The sequence below is a fragment of the Haliotis cracherodii genome, unplaced genomic scaffold (assembly GCF_022045235.1).
Source record: "Haliotis cracherodii isolate W230 unplaced genomic scaffold, xgHalCrac1.p SCAF_7, whole genome shotgun sequence".
Classification (NCBI taxonomy): Eukaryota; Metazoa; Mollusca; class Gastropoda; order Lepetellida; family Haliotidae; genus Haliotis; species Haliotis cracherodii.
In genome coordinates, this window is record NW_027266330.1 from 51462830 (window position 1) to 51485355 (window position 22526).

Consider the following 22526-nt stretch of genomic DNA (forward strand, 5'->3'; position numbering starts at 1 on the left):
GCATTTGCACAAACACAGTATCTTAAGCGACATGATGGAGTGGCTCGATCATTTTACTAACGTCTTCGCCATGCTTGTGGTTTTGACACACAGGTCCATCCATGATACGACCGAGAATATGTAGAAGGCGTCATGGCAAATGATTAATACACAATTCTTTGGAACAGGCCCGTATATACAGCCTCAGGCGTATCCAGGCCAACAAACCTACTCTCGTCCTTTCTTTATGAATCCAATGAAATCATTTAAATTATTGAATTTTCTGTCCCTTTTGACACCGATGTGATTGACAAGATTCGGGAAAACCATGGCAAATATGCGGACCTCGCTTTCGAAATGTCACACTTGCATCTCAATACCAAGTTGTCCGACTCCCCATTGTTCTCGGTGCCTTAGCTTTTGATACCTCCCAATCTGTTGACGGACATTGGGAGAGTGCCCGGTTTGGCTACCAGGAATACAGCCCTTCTGACAAACTGGGTAATGCAGAAGGCTGCAGTGTTGGGGAGTCTTCACATTCTCCGAAACGTTCTGGGTGGGTTTGACTAGACAGAGTTTCCTGGGAGAAGTCTTGGCTGCGTGTAGAGGGGGCAAGGGCCCTGAGCTGATGATGAGCCTTACCAGTATGACTGTGCCAGGATCACCCAAACCCTTTTTACTGCATTGTTCATTCATATATGTAACAACAACAACAATAATAATAATAATAATAATAATAATAATAATAATAATATATTTATTAGACAGTGTTCATTGGTGCTTGCCATGATTTTATAAACAGTTTTGATAAAATATAAACACATAGAAATACAGTTTTATAAAATATAAAAAATAAATAAAATTGGGCAACCCAATATGCAGCTTCTCCGGGACTGTCTTAGTTCGCATACGGTCGTGACGCCCTAACTTTAACACTGACTTGAGATAGTCATGGCACTAAAGTCGCTTCCAGGAACGGGGCACAGTTGCTATAACCAATCCCTCTCGTGGTGATCTGTTGTCATCCGGGGAACTTGTGACCTTGACATTCCCACATCAGGTTTTTGACATCGACAAAATGATAAAGCAAATGTTGGTCGGTTCATCTTCAGGGCCCATCTAAACAGGTTTGTGTGACTGAATCGAAACATACTCCCTCGGGACAGGTGTTTACAGTCTGTGTTGATCCAGAACACTGTATGTACTTGTTACAGGTGTACGGGTGGCTGATTTTACTGTTATCTGCTTCACCTCTGCATTCCGTACCTGAAACAACGGCATAAGTGATTATCAACAGTCGGTGACGTCTGTATTGGTTAAAGTTTGATTGAAAAGTATGAAATTGAACATTATTTAGGGACTGATAATTTATCATAGGGAGGTGTGTCACGAGAGAATCCCTCCGCCCCACCGTTGTAATACATAACGAGTCCCCAAGCAATCATCCTTTATCGAGTCCACACGACACGCAAGTTACAGCACCTAACCAACGGTTCCATCAACTCGTAGTCCCCTCGAGGCAACGACCCGTGAAGATCTGGGGTAGAATAGGTCTTCAGCAACCCATGCTTGCCGTAAAAGGTGACTATGCTTGTCGTAAAAGGCGACTAACGGGATCGGGTGGTCAGGCTCGCTGACGTGGTTGATGCATGACGTTATCCCAATTGCGTGGATCGATGCTCATGATATCAATCGCTTGACTGTCTGGTCCAGACTCGATTATTTACAGACCGCCGTCATATAGCATGAATATTGCACCTAATAAACAACAAACCAACCAACCAACCCTCGAGACAACATTAATTATCGTGATACGATCACACACCCTCTGGTATTTAGTCATTTGTTCTGGCAATCATTCACTACGGGCCTTGTTCACAGTTGTATCAATATACATATGTTAAATACAGTGTTGTCTGGAGCGGTATGTAAAGGACGTCTGTTATGTGATTTATGGTGTTGCCTCTGTCATTTACGAATACCCCGTGGTTAGAACTCGTGCCAAGCTACTAATGCTGGTCGTTAGACGCGTAAGGTAAGGTAAGTTGATTTTGTAGATGAGTGGTCTGTCGGATTCCATTATTTACACTTGGTCCCAAGAGTAAGAGGCGACTTAATGGATAGACCGGGACGATCCGTGTCGGAATTAAACCTCAGCACCCCAGCTGGTCGTGAGAGGCGACTAACGGGATCGGGTGGTCAGACTCGTTGAATTGGTTGATGCGTGTCACAGTATCACGACTGAGCAGATCGTTGCTCATGACGTCAATCATTGGATTTTCTGGTCCAAACTCAATTATTTACAGACCCCTGTTATGTACATGACGTTGGAATATTGCTAAATGTGGTGCTAAAAAAAGAAAGAAAGCCAAACAAACAAAACGCTTTCCGCTTTTTTGCCTAGATCATCGATTATCATAGCTTCGTTTTGGCCGTGACGTCATCATCTCTAATCTTTTTGTCAGAATCTTTTATTTAATTTCTCACATTTGACCCGGACGGGCGGTGGGATAGTCTAGTGGTTAAAGCGTTCGCTCGTCACGCTGAAGGCCCGGGTTCGATTTCCCGTATGGGTACAATGTGTGAAGTACATTTCTGGTGTCCCCCGCCCTGATATTGCTGGAATATTGCTTAAAGCGGCGTAAAACCTTACCCATTGAATCTAACTCAAGCCATATCATGGGTCATGATCATACTACAATCGATATGAAGTACAATGGAGAAGGATTTCCCTTTCCAAAAGTATATATCTAATACGCCACTGTAATACAGACGTTGCTGACTGCGCCATAAGACGAGCTCATTCAATGACATAGGGGCTCAGCTACGATCAAGTAAATGCTTTGCGATCAACAGAAATGTGCATAGGAGTGATCACCATGTTGAGCGGAGTAAGGCAGATAACACCTAATCACTGCAATGTAGTCAAAGAGGACCCGGGGTAGAATAGGCCTTCACCAACCCATGCTTGCCGTAAAAGGCGACTAACGGGATCGGTTGGTTAGGCTGCTGACTTGGTTGGTGCATGTCATCGTATCCCAATTGCGTTGATCGATGCTCATGATGTCAATCACTGGATTGTCTAGTACAAACTCGATTATTTACAGACCGCCGTCATATAGCTGGAATATTGCTGAGTGCGGCGTTAAACAACAAACAAAAATACCCAAAAAATTCCATCTTTATGACGGTGGTCTGTGAATAATCGAGACTGGAGCCGGATTGATGTTATGCGCAATAACCCATGTCGTCGTGTCACCCGCCCACCTAAGTAAAGTGGTCGCCTACAAGCATAGATTGCCGGATACCCGAGGGACCATTTGTCACATCATAGGACAGGCTCGCTGACTTGTCTGGTGCATTCCCCGTCGTATCTCAATTGCGTAGATCGATGCTCATAATGTCAATCACTGGATACTCTGGATATTGCTGAATGCGGCATTAAACAACAACAAAAAAGGAAGTAAAAGGTTTCTAGAACAAATTACTTTTTTCCGATATCAATCAGATGGTCCCAGGTGGTCAGTATACCCTCAGGCAAATATTGACGCAGGTCGATTGCTTTCATTTATGTATAGGCTTAAGTTGAGGATTTCTGAGAGATAATGATTCATGAACCACTGATGGATAACAACTTTTCTCGCACCACTTTCTTGGTTGTAACGTTTCAGGGCTAGCTGTCTTCCCTATCCTTCATCTGATGAAAGGCCAAGAAGTCTTATTTATAACGACGTTTCACGGCTACCTCTTATCCCTTCGACTGATGAAGGGCCAAGAAGTTTTGATTAACACGACGTTTCGAGGCTACCTCTTGTCCCTTCATCTGATCGAGGGCCAAGAAGTCTTATTAATAACGACATTTCACGGCTATCTCTTGTCCCTTCATCTGATGAAGGGCCAAGAAGTCTTATTAATAACGACGTTTCACGGCTACCTCTTGTCCCTTCATCTGATCAAGGGCCAAGAAGTCTTATTAATAACGACATTTCACGGCTTCCTCTTATCCCTTCGACTGATGAAGGGCCAAGAAGTTTTGATTAACACGACGTTTCACGGCTACCTCTTGTCCTTTCATCTGATCGAGGGCCAAGAAGTCTTATTAATAACGACGTTTCACGGCTACCTCGTATCCCTTCATCTGATGAAGGGCCAAGAAGTCTTATCAATAACGACATTTCACGGCTACCTCTTATCCCTTCGACTGATGAAGAGCCAAGAAGTTTTGATTAACACGACGTTTCACGGCTACCTCTTGTCCCTTCATCTGATCAAGGGCCAAGAAGTCTTATTAATAACGACGTTTCACAGCTACGTCTTATCCCTTCATCTGATGAAGGGCCAAGAAGTCTTATTAATAACGACGTTTCACGGCTACGTCTTATCCCTTCATCTGATGAAGGGCCAAGAAATCTTATTAATAACGACGTTTCACGGCTACGTCTTATCCCTTCATCTGATGAAGGGCCAAGAAGTCTTGTTAATAACGACGTTTCAGGGCCTCCTCTTGTCCCTTCATCTGATGAAGGGCCACGAAGTCTTATCAATAACGACGTTTCACGGCTACCTCTTGTCTCTTCATCTGATGAAGGGCCAAGAAGTCTTGTTTATAACGACGTTTCATGGCTACCTCTTGTCCCTTCATCTGATGAAGGGCCACGAAGTCTTATTAATAACGACGTTTCACGGCTACGTCTTATCCCTTCATCTGATGAAGGGCCAAGAAGTCTTATTAATAACGACGTTTCACGGCTACGTCTTATCCTTTCATCTGATGAAGGGCCAAGAAGTCTTATTAATAACGACGTTCACGGCTACCTCTTATCCCTTTATCTGATCGTGCCAACTACGTACCCGTCAGAAGCAGCAGTTGTGTGCTGTCGCTGTTATCTTCTCCTGATATGTGAGGATAGTTTTCATTGGACGACACACATTTTAGGACGGATCCATTTGCAGCCATGACAGGGGTGTACACGAAGCTGCTAACCACGTGATTGGAACAGTCCAACATTTCAGTTGTGTCTTTGGCAATGTTCAGTTGTATAAAGTTTGGCATGGAAGCGGGTTTCAGGAACCATAGTATTTTTCCTCCAGGAGAACCAACGAACCCCCTGCATTCGGCCAGGGTTGACCTGCCCACTCTCAGCTCCGCATCAAATGAAAGGGATGGCTTGTTTGGGTGGGCTGAAATAATACGACAGTTTTCAACAATAATTATAACCATGATATAGGGTTATTATTGAATATGAATGAGCACTGTTAAACAATAGTGATGAAAATAAAAAGCACTGTTAAACAATAGTGATGATAATAAAAATTAGGATGACGATGGTGATGATGAATATGATAACAGTAATCATAATCATAAAAATAATAAACAAAAAAATAACAATATCAATCACAACAACGACGACGACGACGATGATGATAATAACGTGCCGGCATTTCAATTTGATGATGGTGAAAGTGCTGAAGTAATAATAATTGCTTGATCATTATGACGATGATGAACGGTGATGAACTAATGTCTCCCTGCAATCCTTTTATACATCAATGAAATAATTGTAAAGTGCAACCTCGTTAAATCGAAATCCTTATCCCGAAACTTATGTTACGATATCGGAACTGTAAATTATATTACTTTACATTTATATTACAGGGGGCCACTGGTATCCAAGTCGCATTAGGCGCCGCGATTCGCTGTGCAGAGTTGCGTCCCTTTGGCACGCCAAAAACCTATGATGTGGGTTCGAATCCCGGTTCGTCCCGATTGTGTTTCTAGGTTTGTCAGCACTATACCCGTGCTCGTGGGTTTCACCGAAGTGGTAAACGTCTGAGACCTGCATCACTTCGGGCTTTCCTCCCACATTAATCTGACACGCCGTGATATAACTGTAATACTGTTAGAAGCGGCATTAAACCCAACTCACTCACTCACTCACTGTTCAGGCAGATAATCGAGGCTTAACAGTCTCTGGCGATTGCTTTTATATTTGGATGCTACAACTCCCAGCCTCTAAGTTTGGTCGACCGTAGTCACAGTAAAAATACAAAAAAGACAAAAACAAAAGCACCCAGTGGTCATAACGTGCGAATATACATACCATTTAGTTCATATCATGTCACTAAACAGGTCTTCAACAACCCATGTTTGCCGTAAAAGGCGACTATGCTTGTCGTAAGAGACGACTAACGGGATCGGGTGGTCAGGCTCGCTGACTTGGTTGATGCATGTCATCATATCCCAAACGCATGGATCGATGCTCATGAGATTAATCACTGGATTGTCTGGTCCAGACTCGATTATTTAGAGACAAAACATAAAACGGTCCATTATCTACATGGCTAAATCACCATAAACATTCGGGTTGTCTTCAGCAACCAATGCTTGTTGTACGAGGAGACTAACGGGATCGGGTGCTCAGGCTCGCTGACAAAGTTGATGCAGGTCATTATATCCAAACTTTGCGTAGATCGATGTTCATGATGTCAATCACTTGATTGTCTGGTCCAGACTTAAATATGTAGAGACTGCCGTCCTATAGTTGGAATATTGCTGAGTGCGGCGTTAAACAACAAACAACCTCTGCACAGAAATCTTACAGATACTACTGTTATCTTCAGATATAACGAAGGCGGAAGTACCAAAGGCTAGGAGAGGCAATCAACGTTGTAGTCAATGTGAACATTATCAGATTGCGATCTTGAGATCTTTGTTTCATGATATACAATATGCCATTCAATATGCCTACTTTTATTACTTGCAAATCTGTTACATATTTAATATATTACTATTTTTCAGCATTTTGGTAAAGTGATTCATGTGATTTTTAGTACATATACACGATCATGATAATAATCTGGGTCCTACTATTTAAGACGCCACAAGCCCCTATCCTGGAATCGTCCTTCAGTCAATCATGTTTAATCTGCATCAAACCTGCTTACGTGGAAACGTCAATGATCTGCGTCATCACGCTGTGATGTAAGAATATACTGATCAAAGCGGCACTCACTCACTCACTCACTCACTCCCCTTACCATTAATTGTCATGGTGCCATCTCTGCTGATCTTGTCAGAAGCTGTTTGTAGATGGCATCTATATAATCCCCCATCTGTGCAAGAGATGCCATGGGCGATTAGAGATACAGCAACCATATCGTCTTCCCTCGTCACGTTGGGGGTGACGTTGCGAGAGGTCAAGGCTGAATATGACGTCATAGTGTTCAGGAACACTGAAACAAGGCTCTCAAATATGCCGGCGTCGTTGAAATGAGAGATGGTGAGATTATATTGGCCCGTCACGTTAGAAGCTATGCACGTCACAAACGGAGTGCTCGCGTTCAGAATAGCTGCTGATGTCACAAGCGATATATCTGAAATAACAACAAATTATAACTTAAAGGCGTTCGGATATTTCCTGAATTCTTTTTATATGTAAATCGATACACCTTGATGTTACCCCCCGATTTTATTTTGAAACTATAATTTCATATTTTTTTCAATAAAGGTCGTTTACGTAAAATTAACGCTAAAAACTCAATTGAACATAACAGTGGCCGTACATAGCTGTTTTCCCCAATTGCGAAGATCGATGCTCATGATGTCAACCACTGGATTGTCTGGTCCAGATTCGATTATCTACAGACCGCCGTCATATAGCTAGAATATTGCTGAGTGCGGTGTTAAACAACAAACAAACAAACAAACATTGGTGTTGTCGCTCTTGATGTGCAAACCAGGTTCAATGGATAAAAAATAAATAAAGAATTACCTGATTTGGACGGCGTGTCTCCACCATCGCGTTGACAAAGCAACGTCTCGGCGTTGTAGCACGTGTCGGCGGGGCAGGCCACCACCGACGCCGTGCCACCTTGACACATGACGAACCTCTCACAGGTGAAGGGGAAAGGCACGGTGGAGGAGGATCCGGAGGAAGATGTGCAAATGTTGCCTGAAAAAGACCGTTTGCTGATATTAATTTGACGATAGACAACGGACAAAACTCTTAGTCGACCGTTATGAAAATAATAATGACAATAGTGATAATACTATTTTAACATGATAGTAGTCGTAAAAATAATGATAATAAATTGAAATGGAAATAAAATAATTATACTGTTAAGAAGTATTAAGAAATATTATCCAGCCATTCGGGGAAAAAATCGTTCGTCTGTATTAGATAATGTTCTTTAGCGGGTAGGCTTGTCGTCTTATTTGCAGCGGTTGCGTCCCTTTGTATGTTTCTTGGCACCAGTTCAAATCTTGATTTACCAATTGGTTATCTTTCATTGTTTCGATTCTTGCTGTATATTACCTGGGAGTACTTGCAAATCAGCTGACGCCCTCTTTCTGATAACGTCGGTTGCTACGAAACTATTTTCCGTTAAACATACAATGGCGGTGTCGTTCCCGTCTTTGGGCGGACTGTATGTATAGGTGAGATTCACGTAATTGTGACACTCCTCCCGTCTGAATTCCCGAGTCAGTCCATCATTCGCGCCGATTTCCCTGAGAACGTCAGTTTCCTTGTCCTTGATATACAACGTCATCATCCCCCCGGGGAAACCGACGTTCCCCGTGCACGAGATCTCAGTCCGTCGACCGGCAACCACCGTCTTGGGTGTTGTCAGAGAAGGTTTTGAAGGCATGGCTAGAAAAAAAAATAAAAAAATTAATAATAATAATAATAATAACAACAACAACAACAACAACAACAACAACAACAACAACAAACTACAAAAATAAAAAATAATGATAATGATAATAATAATAACAAACTACAACAATAAAAAAAATAAAAAATAATAATAATAATAATAATAATAATAATAATAACAACAATTATAATAATAATAATTACAACAATAAAAAATAATGATAATGATAATAATAATGATCATTGTTATGACGATTATGACTATAATAGTAAATTATTTATATTGTACTATAATCATAATAGTAATGTCGCGTAAACGGGGCTCATTACTTTGTTCTTGGTGGTCTACGTTTATTTTTTTGTTTAATTAACACCGAACTCGCCGAATATTCAAGCTATATGACGGCGGTCTGTAATTAATCGAATCGGGACCAGACAATCCAGTGACTGACATTATGAGCATCGATCCACGAAATTGGAATACGATGACACGCATCAACCACGTCAGCGAGCCTGACCACCCGATCCATTTAGTCGCCTCTTACGACGAGCATAGCCGCTTTTTGCAGCAAGAAATGGGTCGCTGAAGACCTATTGTACCCCGGATATTCACGGGTAAGGTGGTCCTCGTGCCTTTGAGATGACTAGGTTTCGCTCTAGTCATTAATTGTTTATCTCTTGTAGTTATTCTAACATAACAACTTTAGAACCAAACAGATTCTAACAATGCGAATCAACATAAAAATGCCATTTTGAAAATATACAAAACTGTTAAGCAATATCACATCCCGTATTCGGTGTGTTTACGTTTGACATTTTGATACTTATATAAATGTATATGTTTGAAAGAGCCGATGAACGTTGTGTACCTTTCACTGTGACAGTGGAAACAGATGTTCTGGTTCCCGAGTCCGTGACAAGGTCGCAGAAATACGTCCCCACGTCTTCACAGTTGGCAGGCTTGAACGCCAATAGGAAATACAGACTTGATGACGTCACGTTCCACGTAACCTTCAAGTAAAAAACGGTCAATAAGGTCAAGGCCAAATGATTGGGTGAATGCAAACAGTTTTGACACAATTTAGAAACAAGTGGACAAAACTGATATAACTTATTAAAAGTTACATTACATCAGTTACGTGTATGCAATCGTATTGCTGTGGGTGCATGATTCTGTTACATGATCTGCCTGTCTATCCGTGCCTCCCTATCTCGAATGTCCGATTATCTCGAAGTTACAACATGGTCCAGTGGTTCGATTTTTAAATGTGGCTGGATTTGACTAACCTTATATCTGCCTCCCCAATTTCTGTCCATTATAGTGAATGAGTGAGTATGGTTTTACGCCGCAATATTCCAGAACGCGGGGGACACCAGAAATCGGCCTCACATATTGTACCAATGTCGGGAATCGAATCCGGGTCTTCGGCGTGACGAGCGAACGCTTTAACCACTTGGCTAACCGACACCCCCCCTCTTCCTCATTATATATAGCGAGTTCTTGTGGCAGCGTTTCAGCAGGTGTCACTGCTATCTCAGATATTTATCATCACGAAAATCTTTATATGTGTAGATACGTAGCAAAAGACACATGGGAGTTCTAAATATATGTAAATGAGAATGGGGGATAATGAACTTTTTTCAACTTTTCAAGTTTCCAGTTTCACATCAGGAAGAGCTCACCGAGACTTTGTTCGCGTCCATGGCGCTGTCGAGTTGTGGGCCTGATCCCTTATCAATTCTGCAGATCTCTCTCTTCTTTCCGCCCATGTCGACGTGACGTATTCTGACGTATTCCCAATTGAACGGATGTGTCACGCTGCAGATGACAGACGATGCTCCGTCGTCAAGAAACGTCTCCGATCCAAACATCTTCATCTCTAAAATGCATTCAAGATTACCATTGTAGAGTAATACATTCACGACAGCCATTGTACAGCAATACATTCACGATTGCCATTGTAGAGCAATACATTCAAGATTACCATTGTAGAGCAATACATTCACGACAGCCATTGTAGAGCAATACATTCAAGATTACCATTGTAGAGCAATACATTCACGACAGCCATTGTAGAGTAATACATTCAAGATTGCCATTGTAGAGCAATACATTCAAGATTACCATTGTAGAGCAATACATTCACGACAGCCATTGTAGAGTAATACATTCAAGATTGCCATTGTAGAGCAATACATTCAAGATTACCATTGTAGAGCAATACATTCACGACAGCAATTGTACAGCAATACATTCAAGATTACCATTGTAGAGCAATACATTCACGACAGCCATTGTAGAGTAATACATTCAAGATTGCCATTGTAGAGCAATACATTCAAGATTACCATTGTAGAGCAATACATTCACGACAGCCATTGTAGAGTAATACATTCAAGATTGCCATTGTAGAGCAATACATTCAAGATTACCATTGTAGAGCAATACATTCACGACAGCCATTGTGGAGCAATATATCCAAGATTGCCATTGTAGAGCAATACATTCAAGATTGCCATTGTAGAGCAATACATTCAAGATTGCCATTGTAGAGCAATACATTCACGACAGCCATTGTAGAGCAATACATTCAAGATTGCCATTGTAGAGCAATACATTCACGACAGCCATTGTAGAGCAATAGGGTGCGCTTAAAGGGACTTTCACTGAATCTACCCGGACGCTGTTCCTGACAGGTTAACCGACACTTTGTTCTAATCCGACAAATAAATACAGCTGGCCCGTTCGAAGTACTTATGAGAGCTTGTTTGGTCCGAATTGTGTCGATTTAGACAGAATTCCTAAAAAGAGGCGTGGAATCCTCGAGGACGTTACATCTTATACATGTAATAAAAGATACAAAGTAGTGCTGGGACGGGTAACTCGGGTACCCGGGTCGGGTGGGTACTGAGTAGGACCCGGGTACCCACAGGACAACCCGTACCCGTGGTTAGTCACGTGATATATTGCTTAATGACAAAAATGATCTAGAACACTATTGTTACACTACAAGTCACTCTTTCTGACTATTCACCCATTGCTTCTAATCTAAAGTTATCAACGCATTTGGCATACGTAGCCAGATCGACACATGAGAGGAAATATCATGTTTTTCGATTGTCGATAACAAAACAAAAGAGAATATACAAATAAGACCGAGCTGTTGTTATCGACACAATAGAAGCTGTTATTGAATAAAGTAAAAATGTTTAGTTTAGTCTTCGCTAATAACCGCCTAACATAAAACGTCAACGACAGCGCGTAACCAGTCGATTAGCCAACAGATTTTACATAACACATGTACAGTTAACGTCCTCTGGAATTACTACTACGATCAATATCTTACCTGTCTGTGGCGGTGTAGTAGTCGTTAATGATGTCGTCGTAGTTGTAGTAGACGCTGTAGATGTACTTTGTGTGGGCCCTGTAGTCGTGGATGAAGTGGAGCTTGACGTAGACGTTGTAACTGCTGTTGTCGTGGGTGATGTTCTGAATGGATCAGTGCTAGTGGCTGAGGAAGATGATGTAGAAGATGTATCTAAGGTAGATGATGAGGTCGGTGATGCTGGTGTCGTCGACGACAGCGATGTAGTTGAGGTTGCAGGAGTTTTAATATCACCAACATTCTTCAGGGTGTCTCCTTGTGCCAAGGCTTCATCTGGAGATAAAACATAAAACGGTCCATTATCTATACTGCTAAATACCCATAAACATTCGGGTTGTCTTCAGCAACCCATGCTTGTTGTACGAGGAGACTAACGGGATTGGGTGCTCAGGCTCGCTGAAACAGTTGATGCATGTCATTGTATCAAAACATTTCGTAGATCGATGCTCATGATGCCAGTCACTGGATTGTCTGGTCCAGACTTAAATATGTAGAGACCGCCCCCATTAGCTAGAATACTGCTGAGTGCGACGTTAAACAACAAACAAACAAGTAAACAAACAACAAAACGTTAATGCTCGAAAAAAGAATGCCACTGAGGAGTTAACATTTCAGGACATGTGCATCGCGTTTAGTTTTTCTACTCGAAAATAGAAACATACGCATACGGTGAGTGAATTCGATTTAACGCCGTACGCCGCAATACAGACCCGGACGTGTAACACGTTGGGGGCACCCACAAGGTCTGAGAGGGGCTGACAACTCAAGTATCACAATCATAGAGAATTTGGGATTCGAACCCACCATCACAGGGGACACAACTGTGCAGCTAAATAAAGCCAGGCCACTGGACCGCCTTTAATGAGATTACGGATGCATGCTTATTTCTCAGGGCAAATAGTGGTTTTTGTGGGGTTTTTTCAGAAAATCCCTTTAACTCCACAAAGCTACCACTGTTGTGAGTCTGTGTTAAATTGATGGACTTACGACAGTCTTAGTGCTTCTATCGCTTTGCAGTGGTACCCGACCAACTCACTCATTATCAGACTTTCAGAATCTTTCATTCTGATTTGTCCGTTATCGGTATGGAATCCTCGTTTAAGCATAACATTGTTTCTTATCGGATCACTGCCAAAAAAAAAAACCCAACTATTTCCTTGAATAAACGTTTTCCTCAATCATGACAAGTTGGTGTTTTAATCACTTACTTTGGTCAAGAAACAATGTGAGATACTCAGTAGATGAGTGCAAATTATTATTGCTTCCAATTGTTTGCGTGTTGTTCAATGCCGCACTTATCATTATTTCTTCATGGGGGCGGTCGGGGAGCCTATATTAAGGTGTTCGCTAGTCACGTTGAAGACTCGGGTTCGATTCCCCCATGGGGACAACGTGTGAAACCCAAATCTGGTGTCCCAGTCGTTTGTTGCTGGAATATTGCTGAAAGCTTGTAAAAGCAACCTCACTCACTCCTTCATGACTGCGGCCTGCATATGATCAAATACGGACTCAACGATCCACTGACATGAGCAATCATTCGCAAGCAAGTCACAACCACGTCGCCCGATCCATTAAGTTCCTTCTTACGATAAACATTGGTTGCCGGGGATTTATTGTGAGCTAAATCATGTTTTGTTTGTTTGTTTGTTTGTTTGTTGTTTTAGCCGCACTCAGCAACATTCCAGCTATATGATGGCGGTCTGTCAATAATCGAGTCTGGACCAGACAATCCAGTGAATCACATCATGAGCATCGATCCACGCAATTTGGATCGATGACCTGCATCAACCATGTCAGCGAGCCTGACCACCCGATCCCGTTAGTCGCCTCTTACGACAAGCATAGTCGCCATTTACTGTCGTAGCGGTGTCGTATCCAATGTCGAATTCTATAATTTGAAAACACGATTGGGTTTATCTCCTAATTCACCCAATCTCAACATTTATTCATGTCTTCGGGTTCGTTTCCGAGCGATATTTTACGAGTATCAAATCTACATTTGAAACCTCTAATCATAAATCAAAATACTGTAGGTTTATATCTAAATTCAGTCAAGATCCTGCTGCGCACATCTGTTATAAATTAATCCTTACTCAGCTACCACAAACCTTCAGCTCAAACTCCGATTAACTGTACCTCTGGTGATCGTCATTTTAAGCTCTAATGTGTGAAGACTTTCTGGTATCCCTTCCAGATGCGTCAGTTTCCAGAAACATCGGCTAATCCGAACCGTCATTAATGTCAGATAATAATATAATTAAACGTCAACGCCAGAGAATAATTAGTCCCAATTATAATAAATCAATAAAAGGCAAAATATCGGTGAATATAACATGAATGGATCGCTGCAAATCAGTGATGACACCAGGTGTTCGCCTAAATCACTTCACTGAACGTACTACAGCTACTCTCGCTGACATAAATCCCAATGGTGGATCACTTGAAGATAAATATACTTATATTACCCAGAGGAGAACAAATATAGGTAAAATTATATCCATTATTCTAACTAGGCATTTTGATTTTCCTTCATTGTTTTAATTGTTTGCGATGACGCCCATGACAACGTGACGAGATACCACGAACGTCTTGTCCAAAATACATAATGACGTCATCCAATGTTCAGGATGATATTGTCAGCTTTAATTATACTATTAAAGGTCAACCACAGAGAACCACCAGTCTCGATTATCCACCGCATGGCGTTAAAGGCAGTACAGCCGTGGAACTTGAAAAGGGGCGAATCACTGAAAATCAGGGTAAGCATGTCCTGCCCCACCGGTGTCAACCGCCAATCACACAATTTGCACATTTTATGTGACGTTATTCTATATAACAATAGCGCCGCGATTCGCTGTGCAGAGTTGCGTCCCTTGGGCACGCCAGAAACCTATTATTGTTGGTTGGAATCCCGGTTGGCCCCGATTTTGATTCTAGGTTTGTCAGCACCATACCCGTGCTCGTGGGTTTCACCGAAATGGTAAACGTCTGAGACCTGCATCACTTCGGGCTTTCCTCCCACATTAAGCTGACACACCGTGATATATCTGGAATACTGTTAAAAGCGGCGTTAAACCAAACTCACTCACTCACTCATTATTTAACAATAGAATTACTGAGTTCGTCTCCAGATCAGGTAATCGACATTTTTCTACATTTTCTCAGAAAGGCCGTGTATACTTTTAAGATGACCTGTTCTCAAACATGGAACAACGGATTGTTTGTACCTCGCGAAATAAATAGAGGTGCACGCGAGTGTGTTTTTGGGATGGTAAATATCCTGCATTAGGAATAAACATTGTATTTAGCGAGACTATCCTAGTCTATGATAAGTCACAGCCACGGTCAGACGTTGTTGACAGTCGGTCTGTCCTGTCATAACGTTAAGAAGTGTAGTCAGATGTACACACAGCGACAAAACGAAACAAGGTAACAATTTAAACATATTTCGGCCAAATCCAACTATTTTAATTTGTGGAGAAAGGTTCAAGCCGCAGAGGTCTACGAGCACAGATATGGCTACTGATCCCACTTGGCTAGGCCTCGTGGCCTCGCAAAATTGTGTCGAAATTTATATCTTCAAAGTTGCCAAAACCAATAAAATGCCTTAGCTACGTCACAGTTAGACACTGACTTTCAGTATATTAGACTGTTCTTTTGATAATGAAAGCAATTATCCCTGTAGTTTATCCAGATTCCCGATGGTTAGTTCTGACTCGATCGCCAAATGACGAGGGCGACGCCATGTTTGTTTATCAACAGTGAAAGTAGTCCCTACTTGACCTTTGATATTTGCATCTCTATCCGCATATGACCCCAACGGATATCGTTTTTATCCGTTGGCTTTATCCTGCCGAGAAACCTACCCATTATATGATAAAGTTAAATATTACAAAATTAATATTCTTGGAACAGATAAACCGTCACACTTCGTTTCACATAGATATGATCTATTCTAGTGTATATATACGAGGCCCCTGGGGCATCGCTGTCGTATCACTGTATATATATGTTCCTCTTTTTGTTTAACCTGTTCATGGTGATAATACCCTTGAGCAATGTCGATGGGGACAAACTAATGGTATCTGATCAAATTTTTCAAGGGACATATACCCGAGACTCCATCCGAGTGTCTTTTGATATAAATATATGAACACAAGTCGATGAAAGCCTGACGCTTGCTGAAGAGTCGTAAACTTTTTCCGACTAGTTTTGCTATGTTTGATATCAAAATACACAATGGTGAGATTCGATTCATCATCCAAAATCATTCTTCCTACTTTGTAAGTCAGTAAACATTGTCTTTAGTGTACACGACACAGCTTACCAGCTTCAGCGTCAGAGAGATTGCAAATATATTCATTTGACAAAGTGTCTTTTTATTACTGACAATATAAATATTACGCTATCATTCGAGTTTTAGTTACATTTTCTGATAGTGATCAAAATAATCAAAGCTCCCTGGTCATAAGGAACCACAGCTTCTTCTTCGGTATAACGAGTTCGTTCTGCATGGTAACAGCGTTCTACCAGGCGGACTGCACCCCAATGAATCGTTGCTCATACTGTCAACCAGTGGTTGCCTACACGAGGTTCGGTGTCTTCTGACCGCCGTGATATAGCTGCAATATTGATGAGTGCGTCGCAAAATGTCATTCAATCATATACCTCATTGTGTCTCATTGTGTCTCATTGTGTCCGGATGACGTGGATTGTTGTTTACAGTCGCAGGCTGTATCACTTGCTTGATTGCGTGTCATTGCACCCCGACGGTTTGGATCGTTGTTCATAACATCAATCACTGGTCGAAATTACAGACCTCCTTCATATTTAAGAAATAAACGAATCGTGGTCGTTGTTTATCGTACAATAAAACACTCCTGGGAGAATAAACCATGAGGGGCGCACGGGATATCAACATTATGTATCCCCTCTTTTGGGATGTTGATAAAATTTACCAGTTTTAAAGATATTACCCTCTATTTATATAATGATGACTCCCTCAATAGAATCCGACCTCGACAACGTCGGACAAGTTTATTTTATGCACAGGTGGGTTTTTCCCGCATATTCTCACAATGTTCACGTCCATTACCTGTATCTTTTCTCCCAATACAGATTGTCATATCTCTCCCGGTTTTGGATATCGATGCGATCGTTCGGCCATCGCGTTTATCTGCGTTGCCCCACTACATCTATGGGGAACAACTCAATAGACACTCCCCTATCAAAATTAACGTCGTCAAACATACGACGTCATCAAGATGAGAGGGCATGTTGGAATCTCCAGAAATGACGTCATGATAGACCAATGTTTTATCGTGAAATAAACCACGCTTCGTTTTTCATTGTTCTTTGCGATATTTCGCGTAGCTATCTTTTTAGGCATAATATTGCAAATTTTGGCGTCCAGCAACAGTCATTCGCTGGTTTGTTTGGTCAATACTACAGTTACAGGTCGCCCTGAAGTTGTTTACATAATGTCGGTTGCGGCGTAAAACAAGATTCGGTCACTCACAGCTTCCATATATTTGCACATTAGGCAGAATGTTTTCAACATGAAAGTATATAACAAGGTATATATATTTAAAAATGTAATGTCATACCTGTTGCTTGTCCATTTTTAATAACAACGACGACTGGTACTACGATGGCGACAACAGTGACGAAAGCAACGACTAGCGTCATGAAAATGCATCTCCGCTTTGAGGGCGCTTTCTGTGGCGATGAGATACGATTGGTGCTCTTATCAATATCGTCATATTGGGAGTCTGGCAGGTAGATCTCGAGATTTTCGGAAACTTTTGCGGTTGTGCTCAGCTGAGAACTCTAAAAAAATAATAATTTAAATTAAACCTGTCGGGCAATAGAAAGTAGAAAACACCACACATTATGAAAACGTTATTTACTAGGCTGAAAACACTTAATGTCCAAAACACAACTATAATTCATTTCTTTTTCTTTAGCTTTAAGGCTATTAAACACCTACTTATTTTTCTTTGATTTATTACTAACTCGTCTGACCTGGCTGTGAAAAGTTTTCAGCCTTTGATATGTCAGGATCCGCTGGTCTTCAGAGAAGAATATCATAATCGTACTGGTCATGACCTCTGTGATGGTTTGTCAGCACCATATATGCTTTGGGTTTTACGCCAATATGGGGTGAGGGGACTGAGGCCGAGATTATCGCAGTTCTATAGCGACGTGGATAGACACGTGTGTTATGTGTGTGTGTGTACGTGTGTGTGTGTGTGTGTGTGTGTGTGTGTGTGTGTGTGTGTGTGTGTGTGTGTGTGTGTGTGTGTGTGTGTGTGTGTGTGTGTGTGTGTGTGCGTGCATGCGCGCGTGTGTGTGTTTCATAGAGCTAGCCAACTGATATACCATGTCGCATTCATGTTAAAGTGCGCACACACACGTGGCTATATAAGTCCAATAATCTTGAACGATACAATAACCCAATTTTATCTCACTACTACTACGTCTTCTGTTTCGTCTATTATTACTACTATTACTACTACAACTTCTACTGCGTATAATAATAATAATAATAATAATAATAATAATTAACTCATGCATCACTATTAATACTAACACTCATCCCACATGTCCATCACCGCCACGTTAACCTCCACCACAACGACACAAATCTGATGCAGCATGAATACATAAGACTGACGGACGTCCCACTGTCATTTACAACCGAGGCGATTCAACCAGAAAGCCTACAAGCTTGAAGTGTTATATACGAGTACATAAGACTGACGGACGTCCCACTGTCATTTACAACCGAGGCGATTCAACCAGAAAGCCTATAAGCTTGAAGTGTTATATACAAGTACATAAGACTGACGGACGTCCCACTGTCATTTACAACCGAGGCAATTTAACCAGAAAGTCTATAAGCTTGAAGTGTTATATACAAGTACATGAGACTGACGGACGTCCCACTGTCATTTACAAACGAGGCGATTTAACCAGAAAGCCTATAAGCTTGAATTGTTATATACGAGGTTGTGGTCGCCAAGGGTAGTATCAGATTTCAATGCCGCGCCTTCATCAAGTATTAACGCCCCAATCTGGTTATCTATTAATTTGAGTCGTAATGGAACACTTTACAAACGTGATAAAAAAAATGATACTTAAGTTCACACATACCTTCTTGTATGGATCAATGGATCTTTCTGGAGACTGACTAGTGTTATAATCCTGAGGACGGAAGGGGTCAACATGTTGCCGGTTCATGGTATGCCGTGTGGGTGACAGCAAATGATCTATGAAAGTTGTGACATTGCCTTACACTTGATAAATACACCGGAACCTTCTCATAAAGGTCCTACCATTCCGTAACGTTAACACGCTTTTATCTTAGTGATCTCACTCAATTACGTTGATAACTATGAGAAATATTCTCCCAAAGCGTTATCTATATTTTCTATACAATTGGATCATGTGATATTTGGTTCACTCTGATACCCAATATGTTTGACGTGGACCTATCAGGTCACTTACGAGGTTTGCTTAGCCGAGGGGGTACCTGCTGTTAGGGACAGTAAACAAACAGGTGTACTCCAGATGGAGACAGTCCCTGTGGCAAAATGATGATAATATTGTCTATACGCCTGAGGGTGGTTTTTGTGATTTTGTTAGATCTGTAAGATAAGATCACGACCGCGAGGTAAATATGTATCGCTGTCGTAACAGTGTGTCAGAGAGAGAGAGAGAGAGAGAGAGAGAGAGAGAGAGAGAGAGAGAGAGAGAGAGAGAGAGAGAGAGAGAGAGAGAGAGAGAGAGAGAGAGAGTATTTTGTCTATTAGTGTTGTATGATGAAAATCCCGGGGTATACCAATACAGATTTCTTCTCAACTCGTTCTTTCCGGATATGTTAATTTTACCGTATACAAATTATCACTTATGCAACTGTAGCATCGCATCGAAGTTTTCTAACCACGACATTTTAAAATAATTATATTCTAAATTTTATAACCGACTTCGCAGGAGTGCACACTTCTACTGATAATATAATAAAATGACACCAGCGAGTTTGGATCCGGTATTTGGTGACACCAGCGACAGATTCTTACCACCAAACCTTGGTCAAACTACGTCTGTCAACAAACCAATCGAATCCAAATATTCTCCATATTTAATTCGAGTGATATATCAAACTCACACTGTCAACGACGAAGGATTTGAGGGATTCGTTTAGGATTCTGACAGAGACATCATTATCAGCTTGTGCGTATTCATTCCAGAATTGTATTGAGAATCTTGTATTTAGAGTTGAAACATATGTCTTGCTGAACACATTTAACAGTGGCACACCTCTATAGATTCCCGTGGAGTTAACATCCGCCACCGTGGCCTAGTGGTAGAGCGTCCGCCCGGAGAGTGGAAGGTTCGCGGTTCGATCCCAGGCCGTGTCATACCAAAAGACGTTAAAAGATGGTACTTGTTGTTACCCTGTCTGGCGCTCGGCATTAAGGGGCTAAACAAGGACTGGTCGGCTCGGAGTCAGTATACTGTGTCTGAGTGGGGTATTCATGTTAAACTGCGGCATGGTATCTCAGTGAGCTAGCACTATAAATCGGCATCAGTCTGGACTAGTACAAGCAGCCACACAAACACATGCGTACATGCACGTCGCTATATCAGTGCAATAATCTTGGACGCGAGGTTAAACCAAATTTCACATCACCTCACATCACCTTTCTTGTACAAATGGACAATAATCCCATCTGACAATGAAGTTGGAAAATCGAACGTGATAGCAAAGATATTTCTAATATAAGGTACCAAAACATCAGCAGAATATTTAAACATTTCAGAAATAGTGAGTGAGTGAGTTGGGTTTAACGCCGCTTTAAACAGTGTTGCAGTTATATGTGGGAGGAAAGCCCGAAGTGATGCAGGTCTAAGACGTTTACCACTTCGGTCAAACCCACGAGCACGGGTATGGTACTGACAAACCTAGAAACATAACCGGGGCGAACCGGGATTCGAACCCACAATCATAGGTTTCTGGCGTGTCCAAGGGACGCAACTCTGCACAGCGAATCGCGGTGCCTTGGACGACTGGGCTAAATCCAGAAATAAGCTTCTCATTACTGGATAATTTACCATTTATTTGGCTTCATATTGGCCTCACGGACCTCCTCTTGTTCAGTCGGCGAACCCAAAATAGAATCTGTTACTTCATTGACATTCCTAGTTCAAGTATATCTGGATCACCAATCGCAAAAGCATTCACAGAATCCGTGTCGAACATCGAATTTAAATGCAAACCGCTGGTTCATTGTAATTTGATTTAGCTCCATGGTTACGTTCACACAGACATTTAAAAGATAACCCAAATAGCTTACTGTTATTCGTACATTGCAGAACTCAAGATACAATACTGTCTTGATAAGCTTTTCTTTTTTTCGCTAACATACTTATTACTAAATGAAATACTATCGCAAAGAGAAGAATGATAATATTCACGTCTGAAAATCTTTAACAAACGGTATTTTTCATGATAATAATATTCACACGATGTGTCAAACCAGGGCTGTTTACACTTGGGATACGTCACAGTACGCTTCATCTCATCGGCAGCTTATTCTTCTACCCGGATACGATGAAATGTATCAACCATATCAGCGACCACCCGATCCCTTTAGTCTCCTCTTACGACAAGCATAGTCGCCTTTCACGGCAAGCATGGGTTGCTGAAGACCTATTCTAGCCCGGATCTTCACGGGTATCATGCAGATTCTAAACGTAGCCTTTTCCAACTAATTTTATCCAAGTTTGAGTATTTAAACATTTCAGAAATCCAACCCTTGCATGTGTAAGAACGAATGTAGTACGGTTGTCAGGTAATAATCTTTATACCAATATTTTATTGTTTCATTAATAATATAAGTACCATAAATTGACTGTTATCGTTTAGATATGAAACATTAGATTATTCCCGTAAGAGTACATAAGCTACCTCCACATGCAGCCATTTAAAACTTAACAATACAAACATCATTAATTGCCTGCACATCTGTTCACATTAATCACCAAGTACACAGCTTGGTTGACAATAAACACCAGTGTTGGTGACAGTGGCGTCGTTCACTGTTGTCTCACCAGCAGGATAGTGTTACAGTATATCTTGGTCACAGAAACTATTTTGGCAAAGTTGGAACTTAATATTACAAAAGAGAGGTGACGCCATATTCTTTACATTGCTGAAACAAATTCACCGTGCATAGGATTCTTGGATGCATATTCGTTTTCACACGACGAAACAAATACTTCTCCGTAAAGTTTCAAATGCTACTTTTAGCGCGGTTAACTCCAGAGTTAACATCTACATGGGAAACGCACAATGTTTATCTCCATTCTACCATGACTCAAGAAACTCTCTTTATTACTCAAAGGAACCACCAACGGTGGTACGTGAGTTCCATTTTACACATAATGTATACCAATAAAAACAAATTACAAAGTTTCTCGCTTAAAGATCAACATAGCA

At 41.3% G+C, this 22526-nt stretch overlaps 1 protein-coding gene across 1 annotated transcript; it reads right to left on the reverse strand.

The window, feature by feature from the left end:
* Positions 1-1087: 1087 nt before the first annotated feature.
* Positions 1088-19264, reverse strand: LOC139447172 (uncharacterized). The gene is made up of 10 exons (XM_071228373.1): positions 19178-19264; positions 17629-17851; positions 11984-12295; positions 10320-10516; positions 9506-9647; positions 8295-8630; positions 7752-7931; positions 7018-7353; positions 4831-5160; positions 1088-1245 (listed from the first exon to the last, which is right to left on the reverse strand). Exons 1-10 carry the CDS (start codon positions 19262-19264, stop codon positions 1088-1090), a joined length of 2301 nt encoding a protein of 766 aa, XP_071084474.1.
* Between the last annotated feature and the right edge of the window lie 3262 nt (positions 19265-22526).